General features: G+C 43.3%; 1 protein-coding gene across 1 annotated transcript in view; it reads right to left on the bottom strand.

Moving 5' to 3' along the window:
- Positions 1 to 23,327, bottom strand: part of sipa1 (signal-induced proliferation-associated 1) — a gene marked incomplete at its 5' end in the record, with an annotated part of 89,161 nt that overhangs the window by 51,822 nt on the left and 14,012 nt on the right. Inside the window, 2 exons of the mRNA XM_083761897.1 lie at positions 18,919 to 19,142; positions 21,350 to 21,507. Coding sequence (XP_083618023.1) covers positions 18,919 to 19,142; positions 21,350 to 21,507 — 382 coding nt within the window. The remainder of the gene's footprint in view (positions 1 to 18,918; positions 19,143 to 21,349; positions 21,508 to 23,327) is intronic.

Below are 23,327 nucleotides of genomic sequence, written 5' to 3'. Positions count from 1 at the left end.
GCGACATCTCCGTTCACTGCTTATTCGTGGGGCTGCATGCGTCATTGATCAGTTCATTGTCGTCACTCTCTGTCTCTAAACGGCTCTAGTCTAGAGGCTGCGCTCCGCTCCGCGGTCAGAGCTGAGCAACATGGCGGCGCACAGTGCGCTGTGTTGACAGTGTTGTTACAAACGATAGTGGTTCCTACGTGGATTTTATTTTTTATAATGTAGGATGAGGTTGCTTGTCCCGATGGTCTCATCAAAGAGAATTTTAATGATCAAATACCTTTTTGGTCTTGACTCGGTCGTATTCTGAGCTTTTTTTTTTTACCACCAAATGCCAATAAAATAATATGGGTCGCGCATATTTAATAGAGTCGGTCGGCAACCGGAAACCAAAGTTGTTTTTTTTTAGGCCCAATAGGAACTGGCAGCCATGACTACCAACAGCCAATAGGAACTGGCAGCCATGACTACCAACAGCCAATAGGAACTGGCAGCCATGACTACCAACAGCCAGTAGAAAAAATAACAGCGCACAAAAAAAAGAAGGAAACAAGTTAAAAGGGGGAAAAAAGGAAAACAACACTGCCCTCCACAGCCAGAGTGCAGTAACTATTGAGTTATTACTAAAAATCAACTCCTTGGTGTCTGTTTTATCTTGTGACAAAGTTTCAGAGTTTAACTCCTCCGCCACCATCAGCGCCATCTGTTGGCAGGATTTATACTGGAGAACCGTCTTATTTTGAAAGAACTGCCACCATTAATTTCAACAGAGAACCGTCTTATTTTGACAGAGAACTGTCACATGTCACATGTACACACACACACTGTACTGTACTGTACTGTACTGTACTGTACTACACTATACTGTACTATACTATAATATACTATACTATACTAGTACTACCAGACAGACAGACAGACAGACAGAGATATATAAACATATATATATATCATATTGTCTATGTCCCTCAAAGTTATTTCTAATGGTTTGAGCCTCAATCACCACTCTGATATAACCAGACCTCGTCATTTCTTTCTGGACTTTGAAAGCAGTTTTAGCTGCAGTACCACAATGTCCTGAGGTGGTGGGGGTGCTGATATGCAGATTATTTAGTATTTGAGTCATTATAATACTGATGCTATATAAAACCAGGCTTGTTTCCATTCCATGCCAGCTTGGAAAATCAACAATGGCCGACATTGTAAACAAAGTGGAACTGAAGACTGAAGAAGAGGAGGAATTATACAAAGTAGGGTGACATTGATGACATCACGATGAGGACAAAAAGTTGAGCTGTTCCTGAGAGCAATTTTGAATTTCAACAGTCCTTTAGGTCAGAACTTACATTCCATTGAACAATGAGACCCTTAGTCTATTTGGTCAGACACTGTGCCATTCATTAGTCTATTTGGTCAGACACTGTGCCATTCATTAGTCTATTTGGTCAGACACTGTGCCATTCATTAGTCTATTTGGTCAGACACTGTGCCATTCATTGTCAATGGGAATATCATGTTTGCATCTCATATAAGAAGTCGTGTCTCTGTGGAGAATAACATCGGCTCATCTTATATTAGAATTGTGGTCCAAGAAATAGACAAACTGTCTCTGCGATATTGTCGTGGAGGCGTCTCGTTTACGACAGGCAGTCACTCATATTTAACACAGTCTGTTTATGGCGACATGTGACATCATGTCTACGTCATATGTAGACCCGCTAACCTATATAAGTGCTGACGCACACAGTAGGACTGCATTCCTTCAAGTAATTTATTCAAGGTATTCAGGACTGCATTATGTTACAGAGAGAAACATATAAACTACAGTGAGAAATGCTTCGTTGGACGGTGCACCTAAAAGGGCTTCCAGAGTATGATGCTGCTGTAGCAGTGGACCACAAAGTGTACTGCTTTAGAGGAGACTTTATCGAGTCAGAGCGTCGGACTGAAGTTCATGTCTTCAATACACTGTCCTTATGCTGGACCGAGTTGCCCCCAGAGACACATAGAAGAGGACAACGCCCCCTTGAGGTTCGCCCCATGAAAAACATCCGCACAGCTGTGCTGATCGACCCTTTCATCTACATCTGGGGGGGAGTTACTCACACAAGGAACTACAGCACGGTGCTTTATGCATTTGATGTCGACGACCACAGAATTCTCACACCCAAGGTTTCTGGGACTGTTCCACAGGGGAGGTGGGGCCACTCAGCCTGTGTTGTTGGGAAGGTCATGTTTATCTATGGAGGATGGGTCGGGTATAGAGACACTAATGACATCTACAAGTTGGACACCACCACGATGGTCTGGTCTTTAATTAACACCAGAGGAACTCCACCTCCTGCTTCATCACAACACTCTGGCACCATCATTGGGACAAAGATATTTGTATTTGGGGGCTATGAGTACTACAACACCATCAGAGTGTTTGACACAAAGACGAACCAATGGATGAACACGCTTTCTGCACAGCCTCTTCCAGTAGGACGCTACAGTCATTCAGCCTTTTCCTACAATGGAGAGCTGTACATATTTGGTGGCTGGAACAATAACCAGGACTTCAGTGATATGTGGAAATTCAGTCCAGAGACCTTCACCTGGAAGAAGGTTGAGTTCAAAGGGATTGTTCCATGTTTAAGTCAATATATGTTGAGTCACGTGGCATTCTGTTGCATGGTGGGAGATCGTATAATCGTCTTTGGAGGACGTAGATCATCCAACACATTCAATGATGACCTGTATGTCTTAGACTTGAGTCCCGGTCTTAAGACGTTATGCAAGCTGGCAGTTATTCAGTACGGTCTGGATCAGTCTGAACTCCCACACAACATCAGGTGGGAACTGGCAGCCATGACAACCAACAGCCAATAGGAACTGGCAGCCATGACTACCAACAGCCAATAGGAACTGGCAGCCATGACTACCAACAGCCAATAGAAGAAAATAACAGCCCACAAAAAAAAGAAGGAAACAAGTTAAAAGGGTGAAAAAAGGAAAACAACAATGCCCTCCACAGCCAGAGTGCAGTAAATATTGAGTTATTACTAAAAATCAACTCCTTGGTGTCTGTTTTATCTTGTGACAAAGTTTCAGAGTTTAACTCCTCCGCCGCCATCAGCGCCATCTGTTGGCAGGATTTATACTGGAGAACCGTCTGATTTTGACAGAGAACTTTCACATGTCACATGTACACACACACTATACTATACTATACTATACTACACTATACTATACTATACTATGCTATACTATACTACACTATACTATGCTATACTATACTACACTATACTATACTAGTGCTACCAGACAGACAGACAGACAGACAGAGATATATAAACATATATATATATCATATTGTCTATGTCCCTCAAAGTTATTTCTAATGGTTTGAGCCTCAATCACCGCTCTGATATAACCAGACCTCGTCATTTCTTTCTGGACTTTGACAGCAGTTTTAGCTGCAGTACCACAATGTCCTGAGGTAGTGGGGGTGCTGATATGCAGATTATTTAGTATTCTAGTCATTATAATACTGATGCTATATAAAACCAGGCTTGTTTACATTCCATGCCAGCTTGGAAAATCAACACTGGCCGACATTGTAAACAAAGTGGAACTGAAGACTGAAGAAGAGGAGGAATTATACAAAGTAGGGTGACATTGATGACATCACGATGAGGACAAAAAGTTGAGGTGTTCCTGAGAGCAATTTTGAATTTCATGTTATAGGTCCTTTAGGTCAGAACTTACATTCTATTGATCAATGAGAGCCTTAGTCTATTTGGTCAGACACTGTGCCATTCATTAGTCTATTTGGTCAGACACTGTGCCATTCATTAGTCTATTTGGTCAGACACTGTGCCATTCATTAGTCTATTTGGTCAGACACTGTGCCATTCATTGTCAATGGGAATATCATGTTTGCATCTCATTTAAGAAGTCATGTCTCTGTGGAGAATAACATCGGCTCATCTTATATTAGAATTGTGGTCCAAGAAATAAACAAACTGTCTCTGCGATATTGTCGTGGAGGTGTCTCGTTTACGACAGGCAGTCACTCATATTTAACACAGTCTGTTTATGGCGACATGTGACATCATGTCTACGTCACACGTAGGCCCGCTAACCTATATAAGTGCTGACCCACACAGTAGGACTGCATTCCTTCAAGTAATTAATTCAAGGTATTTGGTACTGCATTCTTTAACAGAGAGAAACTTATAAACTACTGTGAGAAATGCTTCGTTGGACGGTGCACCTAAAAGGGCTTCCAGAGTATGATGCTGCTGTAGCAGTGGACCACAAAGTGTACTGCTTTAGAGGAGACTTTATCGAGTCAGAGCGTCGGACTGAAGTGCATGTCTTCAACACACTGTCTTTATGCTGGACCAAGTTGCCCCCGGAGACACATAGAAGAGGACAACGCCCCCTACAGGTTCACCCCATGAAAACCAGCCGCACAGCTGTGCTGATCGACCCTTTCATCTACATCTGGGGGGGAAGGACTGACAAATGGAACTACAGCACGGTGCTTTATGCATTTGATGTCGACGACCACAGAATGCTCACACCCAAGGTTTCTGGGACCGTTCCAGAGGGGAGGTTTGGCCACTCAGCCTGTGTTGTTGGGAAGGTCATGTTTATCTATGGAGGATGGACTGGGAATAGAGACACTATCTACAAGTTGGACAACTACAAGTTGGACACCACCACGAGGGTCTGGTCTGAAATTAACACCAGAGGAACTCTACATAATGCTTTATCACATCACTCTGCCACCATCATCGGGACAAAGATGTTTGCATTTGGGGGCTTTGATAATGGGGGCTACAACACCATCAGAGTGTTTGACACAGAGACGAACCAATGGATGAACACGCCTTCTGCACAGCTTGTTCCAGGAAGACGCTACAATCATTCAGCCTTTTCCTACAATGGAGAGCTGTACATATTTGGTGGCAGGAACAATAACCAGGACTTCAATGATATGTGGAAATTCAGTCCAGAGACCTTCACCTGGAAGAAGGTTGAGTCCAAAGGGAATGTTCCATGTTTAAATCAATCTATGTTGAGTCACGTGGCATTCTGTTGCATGGTGGGAGATCGTATCATCCTCTTTGGAGGACGTAGATCATTCACCACAATCAATGATGACCTGTATGTCTTAGATTTGAGTCCTAGTCTGAAGACCTTATGCAAGCTGGCAGTTATTCAGTACGGTCTGGATCAGGCTGAACTCCCACACAACATCAGGTGGGAACTGGCAGCCATGACAACCAACAGCCAATAGGAACTGGCAGCCATGACTACCAACAGCCAGTAGAAAAAATAACAGCCCACAAAAAAAAGAAGGAAACGAGTTAAAAGGGTGAAAAAAAGGAAAACAACACTGCCCTCCACAGCCAGAGTGCAGTAACTATTGAGTTATTACTAAAAATCAACTCCTTGGTGTCTGTTTTATCTTGTGACAAAGTTTCAGAGTTTAACTCCTCCGCCACCATCAGCGCCATCTGTTGGCAGGATTTATACTGGAGAACCGTCTGATTTTGACAGAGAACTGTCACATGTCACATGTACACACTATGCTATGCTATGCTATGCTATGCTACGCTACGCTACACTACACTATACTAGTACTACCAGACAGACAGACAGACAGACAGACAGACAGACAGAGATATATAAACATATATATATCATATTGTCTATGTCCCTCAAAGTTATTTCTAATGGTTTGAGCCTCAATCACCGCTCTGATATAACCAGACCTTGTCATTTCTTTCTGGACTTTGAAAGCAGTTTTAGCTGCAGTAACACAATGGCCTGAGGTGGTGGGGGTGCTGATATGCAGATTATTTAGTATTTGAGTCATTATAATACTGATGCTATATAAAACCAGGCTTGTTTACATTCCATGCCAGCTTGGAAAATCAACAATGGCCGACAGTGTAACCAAAGTGGAAATGCAAATTTGGAACTGAAGACTGAAGAAGAGGAGGAATTATACAAAGTAGGGTGACATTGATGACATCACGATGAGGACAAAAAGTTGAGCTGTTCCTGAGAGCAATTTTTGAATTTTATGTTATAGGTTCTTTAGGTCAGAACTTACATTCCATTGATCAATGAGAGCCTTAGTCTATCTGGTCAGACACTGTGCCATTCATTAGTCTATTTGGTCAGACACTGTGCCATTCATTAGTCTATTTGGTCAGACACTGTGCCATTCATTGTCAATGGGAATATCATGTTTGCATCTCATATAAGAAGTCCTGTCTCTGTGGAGAATAACATCGGCTCATCTTATATTAGAATTGTGGTCCAAGAAATAAACAAACTGTCTCTGCGATATTGTCGTGGAGGTGTCTCGTTTACGACAGGCAGTCACTCATATTTAACACAGTCTGTTTATGGCGACATGTGACATCATGTCTACGTCACACGTAGGCCCGCTAACCTATATAAGTGCTGACCCACACAGTAGGACTGCATTCCTTCAGGTAATTAATTCAAGGTATTTGGTACTGCATTCTTTAACAGAGAGAAACTTATAAACTACTGTGAGAAATGCTTCGTTGGACGGTGCACCTAAAAGGGCTTCCAGAGTATGATGCTGCTGTAGCAGTGGACCACAAAGTGTACTGCTTTAGAGGAGACTCCAAGCGGCGTGTCTTCAACGTGCATGTCTTCAATACACTGTCTTTATGCTGGACCGAGTTGCCCCCAGGGACACATAGAAGAGGACAACGCCCCCTACAGGTTCACACCATGGACACCAGCCGCACAGCTGTGCTGATCGACCCTTTCATCTACATCTGGGGGGGACTCACTGACAAATGGAACTACAGCTCTGTGCTTTATGCATTTGATGTCGACGCCCACAAAATGCTCACACCCAAGGTTTCTGGGACCGTTCCAGAGGGGAGAAACTACCACTCAGCCTGTGTTGTTGGGAAGGTCATGTTTATCTATGGAGGATGGGTCAGGTATAGACACACTAATGACATCTACAAGTTGGACACCACCACGATGGTCTGGTCTGAAATTAACACCAGAGGAACTCCATCTCCTGCTTCATCACATCACTCTGCCACCATCATTGGGACAAAGATGTTTGTATTTGGGGGCAATGAGTACTACAACACCATCGGAGTGTTTGACACAGAGACGAACCAATGGATGAACACGCCTTCTGCACAGCCTCTTCCAAAAAGACGCCACAGTCATTCAGCCTTTTCCTACAACGGAGAGCTGTACATATTTGGTGGCTGGAACAATAACCAGGACTTCAGTGATATGTGGAAATTCAGTCCAGAGACCTTCACCTGGAAGAAGGTTGAGTCCAAAGGGAATGTTCCATGTTTAAGTCAATATATGTTGAGTCACGTGGCATTCTGTTGCATGGTGGGAGATCGTATCATCCTCTTTGGAGGACGTAGATCATCCAACACAGTCAATGATGACCTGTATGTCTTAGACTTGAGTCCTAGTCTGAAGACCTTATGCAAGCTGGCAGTTATTCAGTACGGTCTGGATCAGGCTGAACTCCCACACAACATCAGGTGGGAACTGGCAGCCATGGTTACCAACAGCCAATAGGAACTGGCAGCCATGACTACCAACAGCCAATAGAAGAAAATAACAGCCCACAAAAAAAGAAGGAAACAAGTTAAAAGGGGGAAAAAAAGGTAAACAACACTGCCCTCCACAGCCAGAGTGCAGTAACTATTGAGTTATTACTAAAAATCAACTCCTTGGTGTCTGTTTTATCTTGTGACAAAGTTTCAGAGTTTAACTCCTCCGCCACCATCAGCGCCATCTGTTGGCAGGATTTATACTGGAGAACCGTCTGATTTTGACAGAGAACTGTCACATGTCACATGTACACGCTATGCTATGCTATGCTACGCTACGCTACATTATGCTAGTACTACCAGACAGACAGACAGACAGACAGACAGACAGACAGACAGACAGAGATATATAAACATATATATATCATATTGTCTATGTCCCTCAAAGTTATTTCTAATGGTTTGAGCCTCAATCACCGCTCTGATATAACCAGACCTCGTCATTTCTTTCTGGACTTTGAAAGCAGTTTTAGCTGCAGTACCACAATGGCCTGAGGTGGTGGGGGTGCTGATATGCAGATTATTTAGTATTTGAGTCATTATAATACTGATGCTATATAAAACCAGGCTTGTTTACATTCCATGCCAGCTTGGAAAATCAACAATGGCCGACAGTGTAACCAAAGTGGAAATGCAAATTTGGAACTGAAGACTGAAGAAGAGGAGGAATTATACAAAGTAGGGTGACATTGATGACATCACGATGAGGACAAAAAGTTGAGCTGTTCCTGAGAGCAATTTTGAATTTTATGTTATAGGTCCTTTAGGTCAGAACTTACATTCCATTGATCAATGAGAGCCTTAGTCTATTTGGTCAGACACTGTGCCATTCATTAGTCTATTTGGTCAGACACTGTGCCATTCATTAGTCTATTTGGTCAGACACTGTGCCATTATTAGTCTATTTGGTCAGACACTGTGCCATTCATTAGTCTATTTGGTCAGACACTGTGCCATTCATTAGTCTATTTGGTCAGACACTCTGCCATTCATTGTCAATGGGAATATCATGTTTGAATCTCATATAAGAAGTCATGTCTCTGTGGAGAATAACATCGGCTCATCTTATATTAGAATTGTGGTCCAAGAAATAAACAAACTGTCTCTGCGATATTGTCGTGGAGGCGTCTCGTTTACGACAGGCAGTCACTCATATTTAACACAGTCTGTTTATGGCGACAATTTTGATGTCACATGGCGACATGTGACATCATGTCTACGTCATATGTAGGCCCGCTAACCTATATAAGTGCTGACCCACACAGTAGGACTGCATTCCTTCAAGTCATTCATTCAATGTATTCAGGACTGCATTCTTTTACAGAGAGAAACCTATAAACTACTGTGAGAAATGCTTCGTTGGACGGTGCACCTAAAAGGGCTTCCAGAGTATGATGCTGCTGTAGCAGTGGACCACAAAGTGTACTGCTTTAGAGGAGACTTTATCGAGTCAGAGCGTCGGACTGAAGTGCATGTCTTCAACACACTGTCTTTATGCTGGACCGAGTTGCCCCCAGAGACACCTGGAAGAGGACAACGCCCCCTTAAGGTTCACACCATGCTCACCAGCCGCACAGCTGTGCTGATCGACCCTTTCATCTACATCTGGGGGGGAAAGACTGACACAGGGAACTACAGCACGGTGCTTTATGCATTTGATGTCGACGATCACAGAATGCTCACACCCAAGGTTTCTGGGACCGTTCCAGAGGGGAGGTGGGGTCACTCAGCCTGTGTTGTTGGGAAGGTCATGTTTATCCATGGAGGATGGACTGGGAATAGAGAAACTATCTACAAGTTGGACAACTACAAATTGGACACCTCCACGATGGTCTGGTCTGAAATTAACACCAGAGGAACTCTACATAATGCTTTATCACATCACTCTGCCACCATCATCGGGACAAAGATGTTTGCATTTGGGGGCTTTGATAATGGGGGCTACAACCCTATCAGAGTGTTTGACACAGAGACGAACCAATGGATGAACATGCCTTCTGCACAGCCTCTTCCAGTAGGACGCTACAGTCATTCAGCCTTTTCCTACAATGGAGAGCTGTACATATTTGGTGGCAGGAACAATAACCAGGACTTCAATGATATGTGGAAATTCAGTCCAGATACCTTCACCTGGAAGAAGGTTGAGTCCAAAGGGAATGTTCCATGTTTAAGTCAATATATGTTGAGTCACGTGGCATTCTGTTGCATGGTGGGAGATCGTATCATCCTCTTTGGAGGACGTAGATCATCCTACACATTCAATGATGACCTGTATGTCTTAGACTTGAGTCCTAGTCTGAAGACATTATGCAAGCTGGCAGTTATTCAGAACGGTCTGGTTCAGGCTGAACTCCCACACAACATCAGGTGGGAACTGGCAGCCATGACTACCAACAGCCAAGGCCTAAAAAAAAAAAACTTTGGTTTCCGATTGGCTGTCATTTTTGGGCTGAGTAGGTAGGGAATTTATTTTATTTTATTTTTTATTTAATTTTTTCGTGGGAAGGATGGGTAGCAAGGATAAAAAAAAAAAAGATCCTACGGCAATGATGGATAGGCTTCTACATATTTCATATTTTGGCTATGTGAAATAACTGGCAGTTTTAATGGTTAATACAACTTTACATTGTTTTCATTACACAGTGACATACCTGGAGTAGAGGCAGCAGGTTTAGAAAATAGGGTTGCTGATATTTTCTGCTGCCCTGCGGTTGGCTTTGGCAATTATTTTGGTGGCATTTTAATGTGCGGTGGCAGTGGCACCACAACACACACGCAACAGAAACACAACAATATCGGCGTGTGTTATTCAATGTGTGTTTGTGTTTCCCATTGAACCGGGTCTGCATGTCACGTTAAAACATGTTCCCCTGAATATTTCTGTCGGAGGCAGCGCGGTTTAGTTGAGAGAGTTGCGACATCTCCGTTCACTGCTTATTCGTGGGGCTGCATGCGTCATTGATCAGTCCATTGTCGTCACTCTCTGTCTCTAAACAGCTCCAGTCTAGAGGCTGCACTCCGCTCCGCGGTCAGAGCTGAGCAACATGGCGGCGCACAGAGCGCTGTGTTGACAGTGTTGTTACAAACGATAGTGGTTCCTACGTGGATTTTATTTTTTATAACGTAGGATGAGGTTGCTTGTCCCGATGGTCTCATCAAAGAGAATTTTAATGATCAAAGACCTTTTTGGTCTTGACTCGGTCGTATTCTGAGCTTTTTTTTTTTACCACCAAATGCCAATAAAATAATATGGGTCGCGCATATTTAATAGAGTCGGTCGGCAACCGGAAACCAAAGTTTTTTTTTTTTAGGCCCAATAGGAACTGGCAGCCATGACTACCAACAGCCAATAGGAACTGGCAGCCATGACTACCAACAGCCAATAGGAACTGGCAGCCATGATTACCAACAGCCAATAGGAACTGGCAGCCATGACTACCAACAGCCAATAGGAAAAATAACAGCCCACCAAAAAAAGAAGGAAACAAGTTAAAAGGGGGAAAAAAAGGAAAACAACACTGCCCTCCACAGCCAGAGTGCAGTAACTATTGAGTTATTACTAAAAATCAACTCCTTGGTGTCTGTTTTATCTTGTGACAAAGTTTCAGAGTTTAACTCCTCCGCCGCCATCAGCGCCATCTGTTGGCAGGATTTATACTGGAGAACCGTCTGATTTTGACAGAGAACTGTCACATGTCACATGTACACACACACTGTACTGTACTGTACTGTACTATACTATACTATACTATACTATACTATACTATACTATACTATACTATACTATACTATACTATACTATACTATACTATACTATACTATACTACACTATACTATACTATGCTATACTATACTACACTATACTATACTAGTGCTACCAGACAGACAGACAGACAGACAGAGATATATAAACATATATATATATCATATTGTCTATGTCCCTCAAAGTTATTTCTAATGGTTTGAGCCTCAATCACCGCTCTGATATAACCAGACCTCGTCATTTCTTTCTGGACTTTGACAGCAGTTTTAGCTGCAGTACCACAATGTCCTGAGGTAGTGGGGGTGCTGATATGCAGATTATTTAGTATTCTAGTCATTATAATACTGATGCTATATAAAACCAGGCTTGTTTACATTCCATGCCAGCTTGGAAAATCAACACTGGCCGACATTGTAAACAAAGTGGAACTGAAGACTGAAGAAGAGGAGGAATTATACAAAGTAGGGTGACATTGATGACATCACGATGAGGACAAAAAGTTGAGGTGTTCCTGAGAGCAATTTTGAATTTCATGTTATAGGTCCTTTAGGTCAGAACTTACATTCTATTGATCAATGAGTCTATTTGGTCAGACACTGTGCCATTCATTAGTCTATTTGGTCAGACACTGTGCCATTCATTAGTCTATTTGGTCAGACACTGTGCCATTCATTAGTCTATTTGGTCAGACACTGTGCCATTCATTGTCAATGGGAATATCATGTTTGCATCTCATATAAGAAGTCATGTCTCTGTGGAGAATAACATCGGCTCATCTTATATTAGAATTGTGGTCCAAGAAATAGACAAACTGTCTCTGCGATATTGTCGTGGAGGCGTCTCGTTGACGACAGGCAGTCACTCATATTTAACACAGTCTGTTTATGGCGACATGTGACATCATGTCTACGTCATACGTAGGCCCGCTAACCTATATAAGTGCTGACCCACACAGTAGGACTGCATTCCTTCAAGTCATTAATTCAAGGTATTTGGTACTGCATTATTTTACAGAGAGAAACCTATAAACTAGTGTGAGAAATGCTTCGTTGGACGGTGCACCTAAAAGGGCTTCCAGAGTATGATGCTGCTGTAGCAGTGGACCACAAAGTGTACTGCTTTAGAGGAGACTCCAAGCGGCGTGTCTTCAACGTGCATGTCTTCAATACACTGTCTTTATGCTGGACCGAGTTGCCCCCAGGGACACATAGAAGAGGACAACGCCCCCTACAGGTTCACACCATGGACACCAGCCGCACAGCTGTGCTGATCGACCCTTTCATCTACATCTGGGGGGGAAGGGCTGACAAATGGAACTACAGCTCGGTGCTTTATGCATTTGATGTCGACGCCCACAGAATGCTCACACCCAAGGTTTCTGGGACCGTTCCAGAGGGGAGAAACGACCACTCAGCCTGTGTTGTTGGGAAGGTCATGTTTATCTATGGAGGATGGGTCAGGTATAGAGACACTAATGACATCTACAAGTTGGACACCACCACGATGGTCTGGTCTGAAATTAACACCAGAGGATCTCCATCTCCTGCTTCACTGTGTCACTCTGCCACCATCATTGGGACAAAGATGTTTGTATTCGGGGGCTATGGGGGGTGGAGTCAGTACTACAACACCATCAGAGTGTTTGACACAGAGACAAACCAATGGATGAACACGCCTTCTGCATGGCCTCTTCCAAAAAAACGCCACAGTCATTCAGCCTTTTCCTACAACGGAGAGCTGTACATATTTGGTGGCTGGAACAATAACCAGGACTTCAGTGATATGTGGAAATTCAGTCCAGAGACCTTCACCTGGAAGAAGGTTGAGTTCAAAGGGAATGTTCCATGTTTAAGTCAATATATGTTGAGTCACGTGGCATTCTGTTGCATGGTGGGAGATCGCATCATCCTCTTTGGAGGACGTAGATCATCCAACACAGTCAATGATGACCTGTATGTCTTAGACTTGAGTCCTAGTCTGAAGACCTTATGCAAGCTGGCAGTTATTCAGTACGGTCTGGATCAGGCTGAACTCCCACACAACATCAGGTGGGAACTGGCAGCCATGATTACCAACAGTCAATAGGAACTGGCAGCCATGACTACCAACAGCCAATAGGAAAAATAACAGCCCACAAAAAAAAGAAGGAAACAAGTTAAAAGGGGGAAAAAAATGAAAACAACAATGCCCTCCACAGCCAGAGTGCAGTAACTATTGAGTTATTACTAAAAATCAACTCCTTGGTGTCTGTTTTATCTTGTGACAAAGTTTCAGAGTTTAACTCCTCCGCCACCATCAGCGCCATCTGTTGGCAGGATTTATACTGGAGAACCATCTTATTTTGACAGAACTGTCACATGTCACATGTACACACTATACTATACTGTACTGTACTGTACTATACTATACTGTACTGTACTGTACTGTACTGTACTGTACTGTACTATACTATACTATACTATACTAGTGCTACCAGACAGACAGACAGAGATATATAAACATATATATATATATCATATTGTGTATGTCCCTCAAAGTTATTTCTAATGGTTTGAGCCTCAATCACCGCTCTGATATAACCAGACCTCGTCATTTCTTTCTGGACTTTGACAGCAGTTTTAGCTGCAGTACCACAATGGCCTGAGGTGGTGGGGGTGCTGATATGCAGATTATTTAATATTTGAGTCATTATAATACTGGCTTGTTTACATTCCATGCCAGCTTGGAAAATCAACAATGGCCGACATTGTAACCAAAGTGGAAATGCAAATTTGGAACTGAAGACTGAAGAAGAGGAGGAATTATACAAAGTAGGGTGACATTGATGACATCACGATGAGGACAAAAAGTTGAGCTGTTCCTGAGAGCAATTTTGAATTTTATGTTATAGGTCCTTTAGGTCAGAACTTACATTCCATTGAACAATGAGAGCCTTAGTCTATTTGGTCAGACACTGTGCCATTCATTAGTCTATTTGGTCAGACATTGTGCCATTCATTGTCAATGGGAATATCATGTTTGCATCTCATATAAGAAGTCATTTCTCTGTGGAGAATAACATCGGCTCATCTTATATTAGAATTGTGGTCCAAGAAATAGACAAACTGTCTCTGCGATATTGTCGTGGAGGTGTCTCGTTTACGACAGGCAGTCACTCATATTTAACACAGTCTGTTTATGGCGACGATTTTGATGTCACATGGCGACATGTGACATCATGTCTACGTCACACGTAGGCCCGCTAACCTATATATGTGCTGACCAACACAGTAGGACTGCATTCCTTCAGGTCATTCATTCAAGGTATTCAGGACTGCATTCTTTTACAGGGAGAAACCTATAAACTACAGTGAGAAATGCTTCGTTGGACGGTGCACCTAAAAGGGCTTCCAGAGTATGATGCTGCTGTAGCAGTGGACCACAAAGTGTACTGCTTTAGAGGAGACTTTATCGAGTCAGAGCGTCGGACTGAAGTGCATGTCTTCAACACACTGTCTTTATGCTGGACCGAGTTGCCCCCAGAGACACATGGAAGAGGACAACGCCCCCTTGAGGTTCACACCATGAACAGCAGCCGCACAGCTGTGCTGATCGACCCTTTCATCTACATCTGGGGGGGAAGGACTGACACATGGAACTACAGCACGGTGCTTTATGCATTTGATGTCGACGACCACAGAATGCTCACACCCAAGGTTTCTGGGACTGTTCCAGAGGGGAGGTTTGGCCACTCAGCCTTTGTTGTTGGGAAGGTCATGTTTATCCATGGAGGATACTACTACAATGGAGACAGTAATGACAACTACAAGTTGGACAACTACAAGTTGGACACCTCCACGATGGTCTGGTCTGAAATTAACACCAGAGGAACTCTACATCCTGCTTTATCACATCACTCTGCCACCATCATCGGGACAAAGATGTTTGCATTTGGGGGCTTTGATAATGGGCGCTACAACACCATCAGAGTGTTTGACACAGAGACGAACCAATGGATGAACACGCCTTCTGCACAGCTGTTCCAGAAAGACGCTACAATCATTCAGCCTTTTCCTACAATGGAGAGCTTTACATATTTGGTGGCAGGAACAATTACCAGGACTTCAATGATATGTGGAAATTCAGTGCAGAGACCTTCACCTGGAAGAAGGTTGAGTCCAAAGGGAATGTTCCATGTTTAAGTCAATATATGTTGAGTCACGTGGCATTCTGTTGCATGGTGGGAGATCGTATCATCATCTTTGGAGGACGTAGATCATCCAACACATTCAATGATGACCTGTATGTCTTAGACTTGAGTCCTGGTCTTAAGACCTTATGCAAGCTGGCAGTTATTCAGTACGGTCTGGATCAGTCTGAACTCCCACACAACATCAGGTGGGAACTGGCAGCCATGATTACCAACAGCCAATAGGAACTGGCAGCCATGACTACCAACAGCCAATAGGAACTGGCAGCCATGACTACCAACAGCCAGTAGAAAAAATAACAGCGCACAAAAAAAAGAAGGAAACAAGTTAAAAGGGGGAAAAAAAGGAAAACAACACTGCCCTCCACAGCCAGAGTGCAGTAACTATTGAGTTATTACTAAAAATCAACTCCTTGGTGTCTGTTTTATCTTGTGACAAAGTTTCAGAGTTTAACTCCTCCGCCACCATCAGCGCCATCTGTTGGCAGGATTTATACTGGAGAACCGTCTTATTTTGACAGAGAACTGTCACATGTCACATGTACACACTGTACTGTACTGTACTGTACTGTACTGTACTGTACTGTACTGTACTGTACTGTACTGTACTGTACTATACTATACTATACTGTACTATACTATACTAGTACTACCAGACAGACAGACAGACAGAGATATATAAACATATATATATATATCATATTGTCTATGTCCCTCAAAGTTATTTCTAATGGTTTGAGCCTCAATCACCGCTCTGATATAACCAGACCTCGTCATTTCTTTATGGACTTTGAAAGCAGTTTTAGCTGCAGTACCACAATGGCCTGAGGTGGTGGGGGTGCTGATATGCAGATTATTTAGTATTCGAGTCATTATAATACTGATGCTATGTAAAACCAGGCTTGTTTCCATTCCATGCCAGCTTGGAAAATCAACACTGGCCGACATTGTAAACAAAGTGGAAATGCACATTTGGAACTGAAGACTGAAGAAGAGGAGGAATTATACAAAGTAGGGTGACATTGATGACATCACGATGAGGACAAAAAGTTGAGCTGTTCCTGAGAGCAATTATGAATTTTATGTTATAGGTCCTTTAGGTCAGAACTTACATTCCATTGAACAATGAGAGCCTTAGTCTATTTGGTCAGACACTGTGCCATTCATTAGTCTATTTGGTCAGACACTGTGCCATTCATTAGTCTATTTGGTCAGACACTGTGCCATTCATTAGTCTATTTGGTCAGACACTGTGCCATTCATTAATCTATTTGGTCAGACACTGTGCCATTCATTAGTCTATTTGGTCAGACACTGTGCCATTCATTGTCAATGGGAATATCATGTTTGCATCTCATATAAGAAGTCCTGTCTCTGTGGAGAATAACATCGGCTCATCTTATATTAGAATTGTGGTCCAAGAAATAAACAAACTGTCTCTGCGATTTTGTCGTGGAGGCGTCTCGTTTACGACAGGCAGTCACTCATATTTAACACAGTCTGTTTATGGCGACGATTTTGATGTCACATGGCGACATGTGACATCATGTCTACGTCACACGTAGGCCCGCTAACCTATATAAGTGCTGACCCACACAGTAGGACTGCATTCCTTCAAGTAATTAATTCAAGGTATTCAGGACTGCATTATTTTACAGAGAGAAACATATAAACTACAGTGAGAAATGATTCGTTGGACGGTGCACCTAAAAGGGCTTCCAGAGTATGATGCTGCTGTAGCAGTGGACCACAAAGTGTACTGCTTTAGAGGAGACTTTATCGAGTCAGAGCGTCGGACTGAAGTGCATGTCTTCAACACACTGTCTTTATGCTGGACCGAGTTGCCCCCAGAGACACATAGAAGAGGACAACGCCCCCTTGAGGTTCGCCCCATGAAAAACATCCGCACAGCTGTGCTGATCGACCCTTTCATCTACATCTGGGGGGGAGTTACTGACACAAGGAACTACAGCATGGTGCTTTATGCATTTGATGTCAACGACCATAGAATGCTCACACCCAAGGTTTCTGGGACCGTTCCAGAGGGGAGGTTTGGCCACTCAGCCTGTGTTGTTGGGAAGGTCATGTTTATCTATGGAGGATGGGTCGGGTATAGAGACACTAATGACATCTACAAGTTGGACACCACCACGATGGTCTGGTCTGAAATTAACACCAGAGGAACTCCACCTCCTGCTTCATCACATCACTCTGGCACCATCATCGGGACAAAGATGTTTGTATTTGGGGGCAATGAGTACTACAACACCATCAGAGTGTTTGACACAAAGACGAACCAATGGATGAACACGCTTTCTGCACAGCCTCTTCCAGAAGGACGCTACAGTCATTCAGCCTTTTCCTACAATGGAGAGCTTTACATATTTGGTGGCAGGAACAATAACCAGGACTTCAATGATACGTGGATGTTCAGTCCAGAGACCTTCACCTGGAAGAAGGTTGAGTTCAAAGGGAATGTTCCATGTTTAAGTCAATATATGTTGAGTCACGTGGCATTCTGTTGCATGGTGGGAGATCGTATCATCGTCTTTGGAGGACGTAGATCATACAACACATTGAATGATGACCTGTATGTCTTAGACTTGAGTGCTAGTCTGAAGACCTTATGCAAGCTGGCAGTTATTCAGTACGGTCTGGAGCAGTTTGAACTCCCACACAACATCAGGTGGGAACTGGCAGCCATGACAACCAACAGCCAATAGGAACTGGAAGCCATGACTACCAATAGCCAGTAGAAAAAATAACAGCGCACAAAAAAAAGAAGGAAACAAGTTAAAAGGGGGAAAAAAGGAAAACAACACTGCCCTCCACAGCCAGAGTGCAGTAACTATTGAGTTATTACTAAAAATCAACTCTGTGGTGTCTGTTTTATCTTGTGACAAAGTTTCAGAGTTAAACTCCTCCGCCACCATCAGCGCCATCTGTTGGCAGAATTTATACTGGAGAACCGTCTTATTTTGAAAGAACTGCCACCATTAATTTCAACAGAGAACTGTCACATGTACACACACACACACACACACTATACTATACTATACTATACTATACTATGATAGACATACAGACAGACAGACGTATATCTAGATGATATGGTGGTGGTAGGTACATAGAGGTAGGTAAACATACAGACAGACAGACAGACGTATATCTAGATGATATGGTGGTGGTAGGTACATAGAGGCAGGTAGACATACAGACAGACAGACGTATATCTAGATGATATGGTGGTGGTAGGTACCATAGAGGCAGGTAGACATACAGACAGACGTATATCTAGATGATATGGTGGTGGTAGGTACATAGAGGCAGGTAGACATACAGACCTATAGGTGTAGTAGTGACGTAGTTCTCTGCCAGGTCCTTGAGGTACTCCTGCCTCGTCCTCGTCGCCATTGATCGGAACTTCTCCGACTTCTCGGCGGCGTTCTCGGCGTTCACCGCCTTGGCCAGCAGGAAGTCCCGGAAGGCGGGCTGGTGGGGGAACAGCGCCCCCTTGGGGAACAGAGGACCGAACAGAGGGATGTCCTTAGAACGGGTCACCGCCACCCTGGAGAGAGAGAGAGGGGGAAGAGAGGGGGTGGAGAGAGAGAGGGAGAGAGAATATTTGGTCAGAATTGACCTATAGCTAATAGTCCCTCCCCAAACTGCTATAGTCCAATCACAGCTGCGTTAGACAAACCTTTCCACCAATAGTTTTCCTATATGATAAAACATTGTTTTAAAAAAGAAATGTCACTGGTTCCAACACCACACAACTCAGCCCACAGCCTTTAGCTAGCAGTACAACCAGCTACATTAGCCCACAGCCTTTAGCTAGCAGTACAACCAGCTACATTAGCCCACAGCCTTTAGCTAGCAGTACAACCAGCTACATTTTTTCAGCGATGCGATACAAACAAACAAATGATTTACGATCGTCGGATGCGCGGGCGGCTCACCATGGACAGAATCAATCTTTATTTATATAGCACATTTTCTGGCAGCGAGTGCAGTTCAAAGTGCTTTACAGTAAGAGCAAAAAATTATAATATATTATATATATATAACAAAAAGAACAAAAACACAACAAGAAAGCATCAACTACATAGTAATAACAAACAGAAAAGAAAAACAATAATAAAAGGAGCGACTAAAAACAGGAAAAGGACATGTAATGATGCGGCTTCGCCATATTTTTTTGTTTTAGGGGTCTCTGGAATCTCTAGGAGACCAGCGCTGGGTCTGCCGGGCACATATTTTGGAAGCATTTCTGAAAAATAGACCATTTAATGTTTTAAAAACAAGTAAAATAATTTTTAAATCTATTCTTTTTTTTTTTTTTTTTTTTAATATTGATTTTGTAACCCATTTTTCACCCCTGTGTCAATCATTTACTGTGATTCTGGGCTCTACACACCCTCCACCAACCTGGGGAGAGCAACGGACTTAACTCATGCTTCCTTCATGCTTGAGTGTCCAAGTTGCTCCTTTACACCTGACAGGGGGGAGTTTCCCTGGTTGGACGTAGCGCGTGGAAGGAACACGTTATTCCAACCAGTTCCTTTCCCCTCCATCATATTTAAAATCTATTCTAAAATGTATAGGCAACCAATGCAGGGACTTTAACATTGGTGTAATGTGTGCTCTGCGTTTGGTCTTTGTCAGCACGCGGGCAGCTGCGTTTTGGACCAGTTGTAACCGACCAATGGACTTTTTGGGTAAGCCCGACAGGAGAGCATTGCAGTAGTCAAGCCTGCTGGTGATGAAACAGTGGATGAGCTTTTCGGTGTCATTTTGGTCGGACTTTGGCAAAGTTTCTCAGTTGGTAAAATGATATTTTTGTTGTGTTTCTGATATGAGCCTCCATGTTCAGGTCACTGTAAAAAATAACACCAAGGTTTTTCACCTGGTCCTTGGTGTGAAGTTTGGAGATATGGAGCTTTGAAAATGGGGTTATGATGGAGGCTCAACAGAGCTGAAAGGCACACAGACGGTCGACGCGTTCATATATGGATTATACGGTTGTCTACGCTTATGAGCGTAGCTTGCATAGATAGATAGGTCCCAATAGCCTAGCTACGTTTATAAGCGTGGATGGCTATACAATAATGAATGTGTAAACTCCATGTGGGAGTGTCTAAGCGGCAGAGGGGGCGGGGCTTTTGCTAAAGGTGAATTGTATTAGAGGAGGGGGCCCCTTGAGATGCAGCATCAGAGTGTGTCCTAAAGACTGTCACGTTGAGATGCAGCATCAGAGTGTCCTAAAGACTGTCACGTTGAGATGCAGCATCAGAGGGTGTCCTAAAGACTGTCACGTTGAGATGCAGCATCAGAGTGTGTCCTAAAGACTGTCACGTTGAGATGCAGCATCAGAGCGTGTCCTAAAGACTGTCACGTTGAGATGCAGCGTCAGAGCGTGTCCTAAAGACTGTCACGTTGAGATGCAGCATCAGAGTGTGTCCTAAAGACTGTCACGTTGAGATGCAGCATCAGAGTGTGTCCTAAAGACTGTCACGTTGAGATGCAGCATCAGAGTGTGTCCTAGAGACTGTCACGTTGAGATGCAGCATCAGAGTGTGTCCTAAAGACTGTCACGTTGAGATGCAGCATCAGAGTGTGTCCTAAAGACTGTCACGTTGAGATGCAGCATCAGAGCGTGTCCTAAAGACTGTCACGTTGAGATGCAGCATCAGAGTGTGTCCTAAAGACTGTCACGTTGAGATGCAGCATCAGAGTGTGTCCTAAAGACTGTCACGTTGCGTCAGGTGTTCAGACCTGTAGTAGGTGTGGTCCGTGCACGGCTCGTGCACCTGCACGATGATGAAGACGTGCTGGAAGTGAGAGCGGATGGATTTGGGCGTGAAGGGCAGCGCGCCGGGCTCCTGGAACACCACCGTCACGATGTCGTTACCGATGTGGCGCTTCCGCAGGAGCTGTGCACGTACACACACACACACATGCGCACGCACGCACGCGCACGCGCACACACGCACACACACGCACGCACAAATGGAGAGAGCGAGACATAGACATAGTGAGTGTTAAGTTACAGAGAGAGAGAGAGAGCGAGAGAGAGAGAGGAATATAAATCAGAATCATATTTCAGATCAATTGACTCCATGTTGATGATGTAGTGTGTGTGTGTGTGTGTGTGTGTGTGTGTGTGTGTGTGTGTGTGTGTGTGTGTGTGTGTGTGTGTGTGTGTGTGTGCGTGCGTGCGTAGTTATACTGTGACGCTCCGTCGGACTAAATCTGAGACGAAAACAACCACGAAAGTCTCATTTTACCGTTTTCCTCGTAAACAACAAAGCTGCTGCTCTCCCAAATCTGTCTGACAGGCCGTCTGCCCCACACAGAATACTATCGCCATTTTATTTAATAGTGTCAACTAAATCCTCATTAATGCAAACTAGATTCAACATACTCAAGCCTGCACACATTCTAAATATGCCCCTGAAATATTGTACTGAGCAAATGGACTGTTACCACCTTCAATAATAATGATAATAATAGTCTTTATTGTCTCCACATCATATATTTTCTTTGTCATGGACACTTGTACAAAACATTAATAATTCTACTCGAGTTGGAAGCATTAACCCATTCTGACCGGGCACCCATTTTGGTGTCGGCATCATGTTGTGCTTTAGCTATTGAAAAATAGCAGATCTACAAGCTCATATCGCGCCACCGAGTGGCGCGATATGAGCTTGTAGGTCTGCTATTTTTGAAGAATCGAAGAGCGACTGACATTTTTAGAATCTGATCTCAGGTCAGAATGGGTTAAGACACATTTTAACCCTCAATGGCTTCCTCTCTGAAAAATAACGTCGTTGTAAAAAAAAAACACGCGTTTAGATATTCTATTTACAATGATTGATTGAAAACTTTATTTCAGACACAATGGGTCCACAGAGATAGCCTATGTATCAGGCTATTTTCACTCCAGGCAGTCCTTTCAATATGTCAATTAAAAACATATAAACATTGCCTCCGGTGTTTCCAGAAACATGAGGAAAAGACTGCATAACTCTGTGTGATCCCTGTTAAGGCCATAATTAATACATTCTTTGATTCCCTCACAGTCTACACATGGATCTAAACATAAACTTCCTCTGTACAGCATGGTCACAAACACTGGTCCATCTTGGGAGTCTCAGGAATATTCGAAAAGCATCATTATATGCCACCTGAAGTCTTTTCATTTTCGCTTTGCTGTATCGGCACCACAAGTGAGCTGCATAAAGTGCAGACTGCAGTAGGTTTTAAAAAGTGCTATTTTGTCTGTACAGTATGTACAGTATGTACACATATGAAACTTTGGTGCCAGCATGTTGGTGACAATGAGATGCGGACGGGAGCTGGTGCCACCGGACGGTAACCCGGACGTAACTAGGACTACAAAATGACCCGGACGTTAACTAGGACTACAAAATGACCCAGACGTAACTAGGACTACAAAATGACGTCGAACTTAAATTCTGAATATACAGCTTTTGCGTCTCATATTTGCCATCGACACTGACAGGAGAAATAAGGTCAAATGAAAGATATGACGTACATTTGTGGTAACACAAACAAGGGAGGATTTACGTCATATGTAGCAAATCAATCACATGAATTAACCCATTCTGACCTGAGATCAGATTCATACGAGGTTTCCACTGGACAACACACTGGTCTGATTAACCCATTCTGACCTGAGATCAGATTCATACGAGGTTTCCACTGGACAACACACTGGTCTGATTAA

Source organism: Protomyctophum parallelum, assembly GCF_964188405.1.
Source record: "Protomyctophum parallelum genome assembly, chromosome: 1".
In the NCBI taxonomy this organism is placed as follows: Eukaryota; Metazoa; Chordata; class Actinopteri; order Myctophiformes; family Myctophidae; genus Protomyctophum; species Protomyctophum parallelum.
The sequence above is the reverse complement of the archived record's forward strand: the minus strand, read 5'-3'. Positions and strand labels throughout refer to the sequence as shown.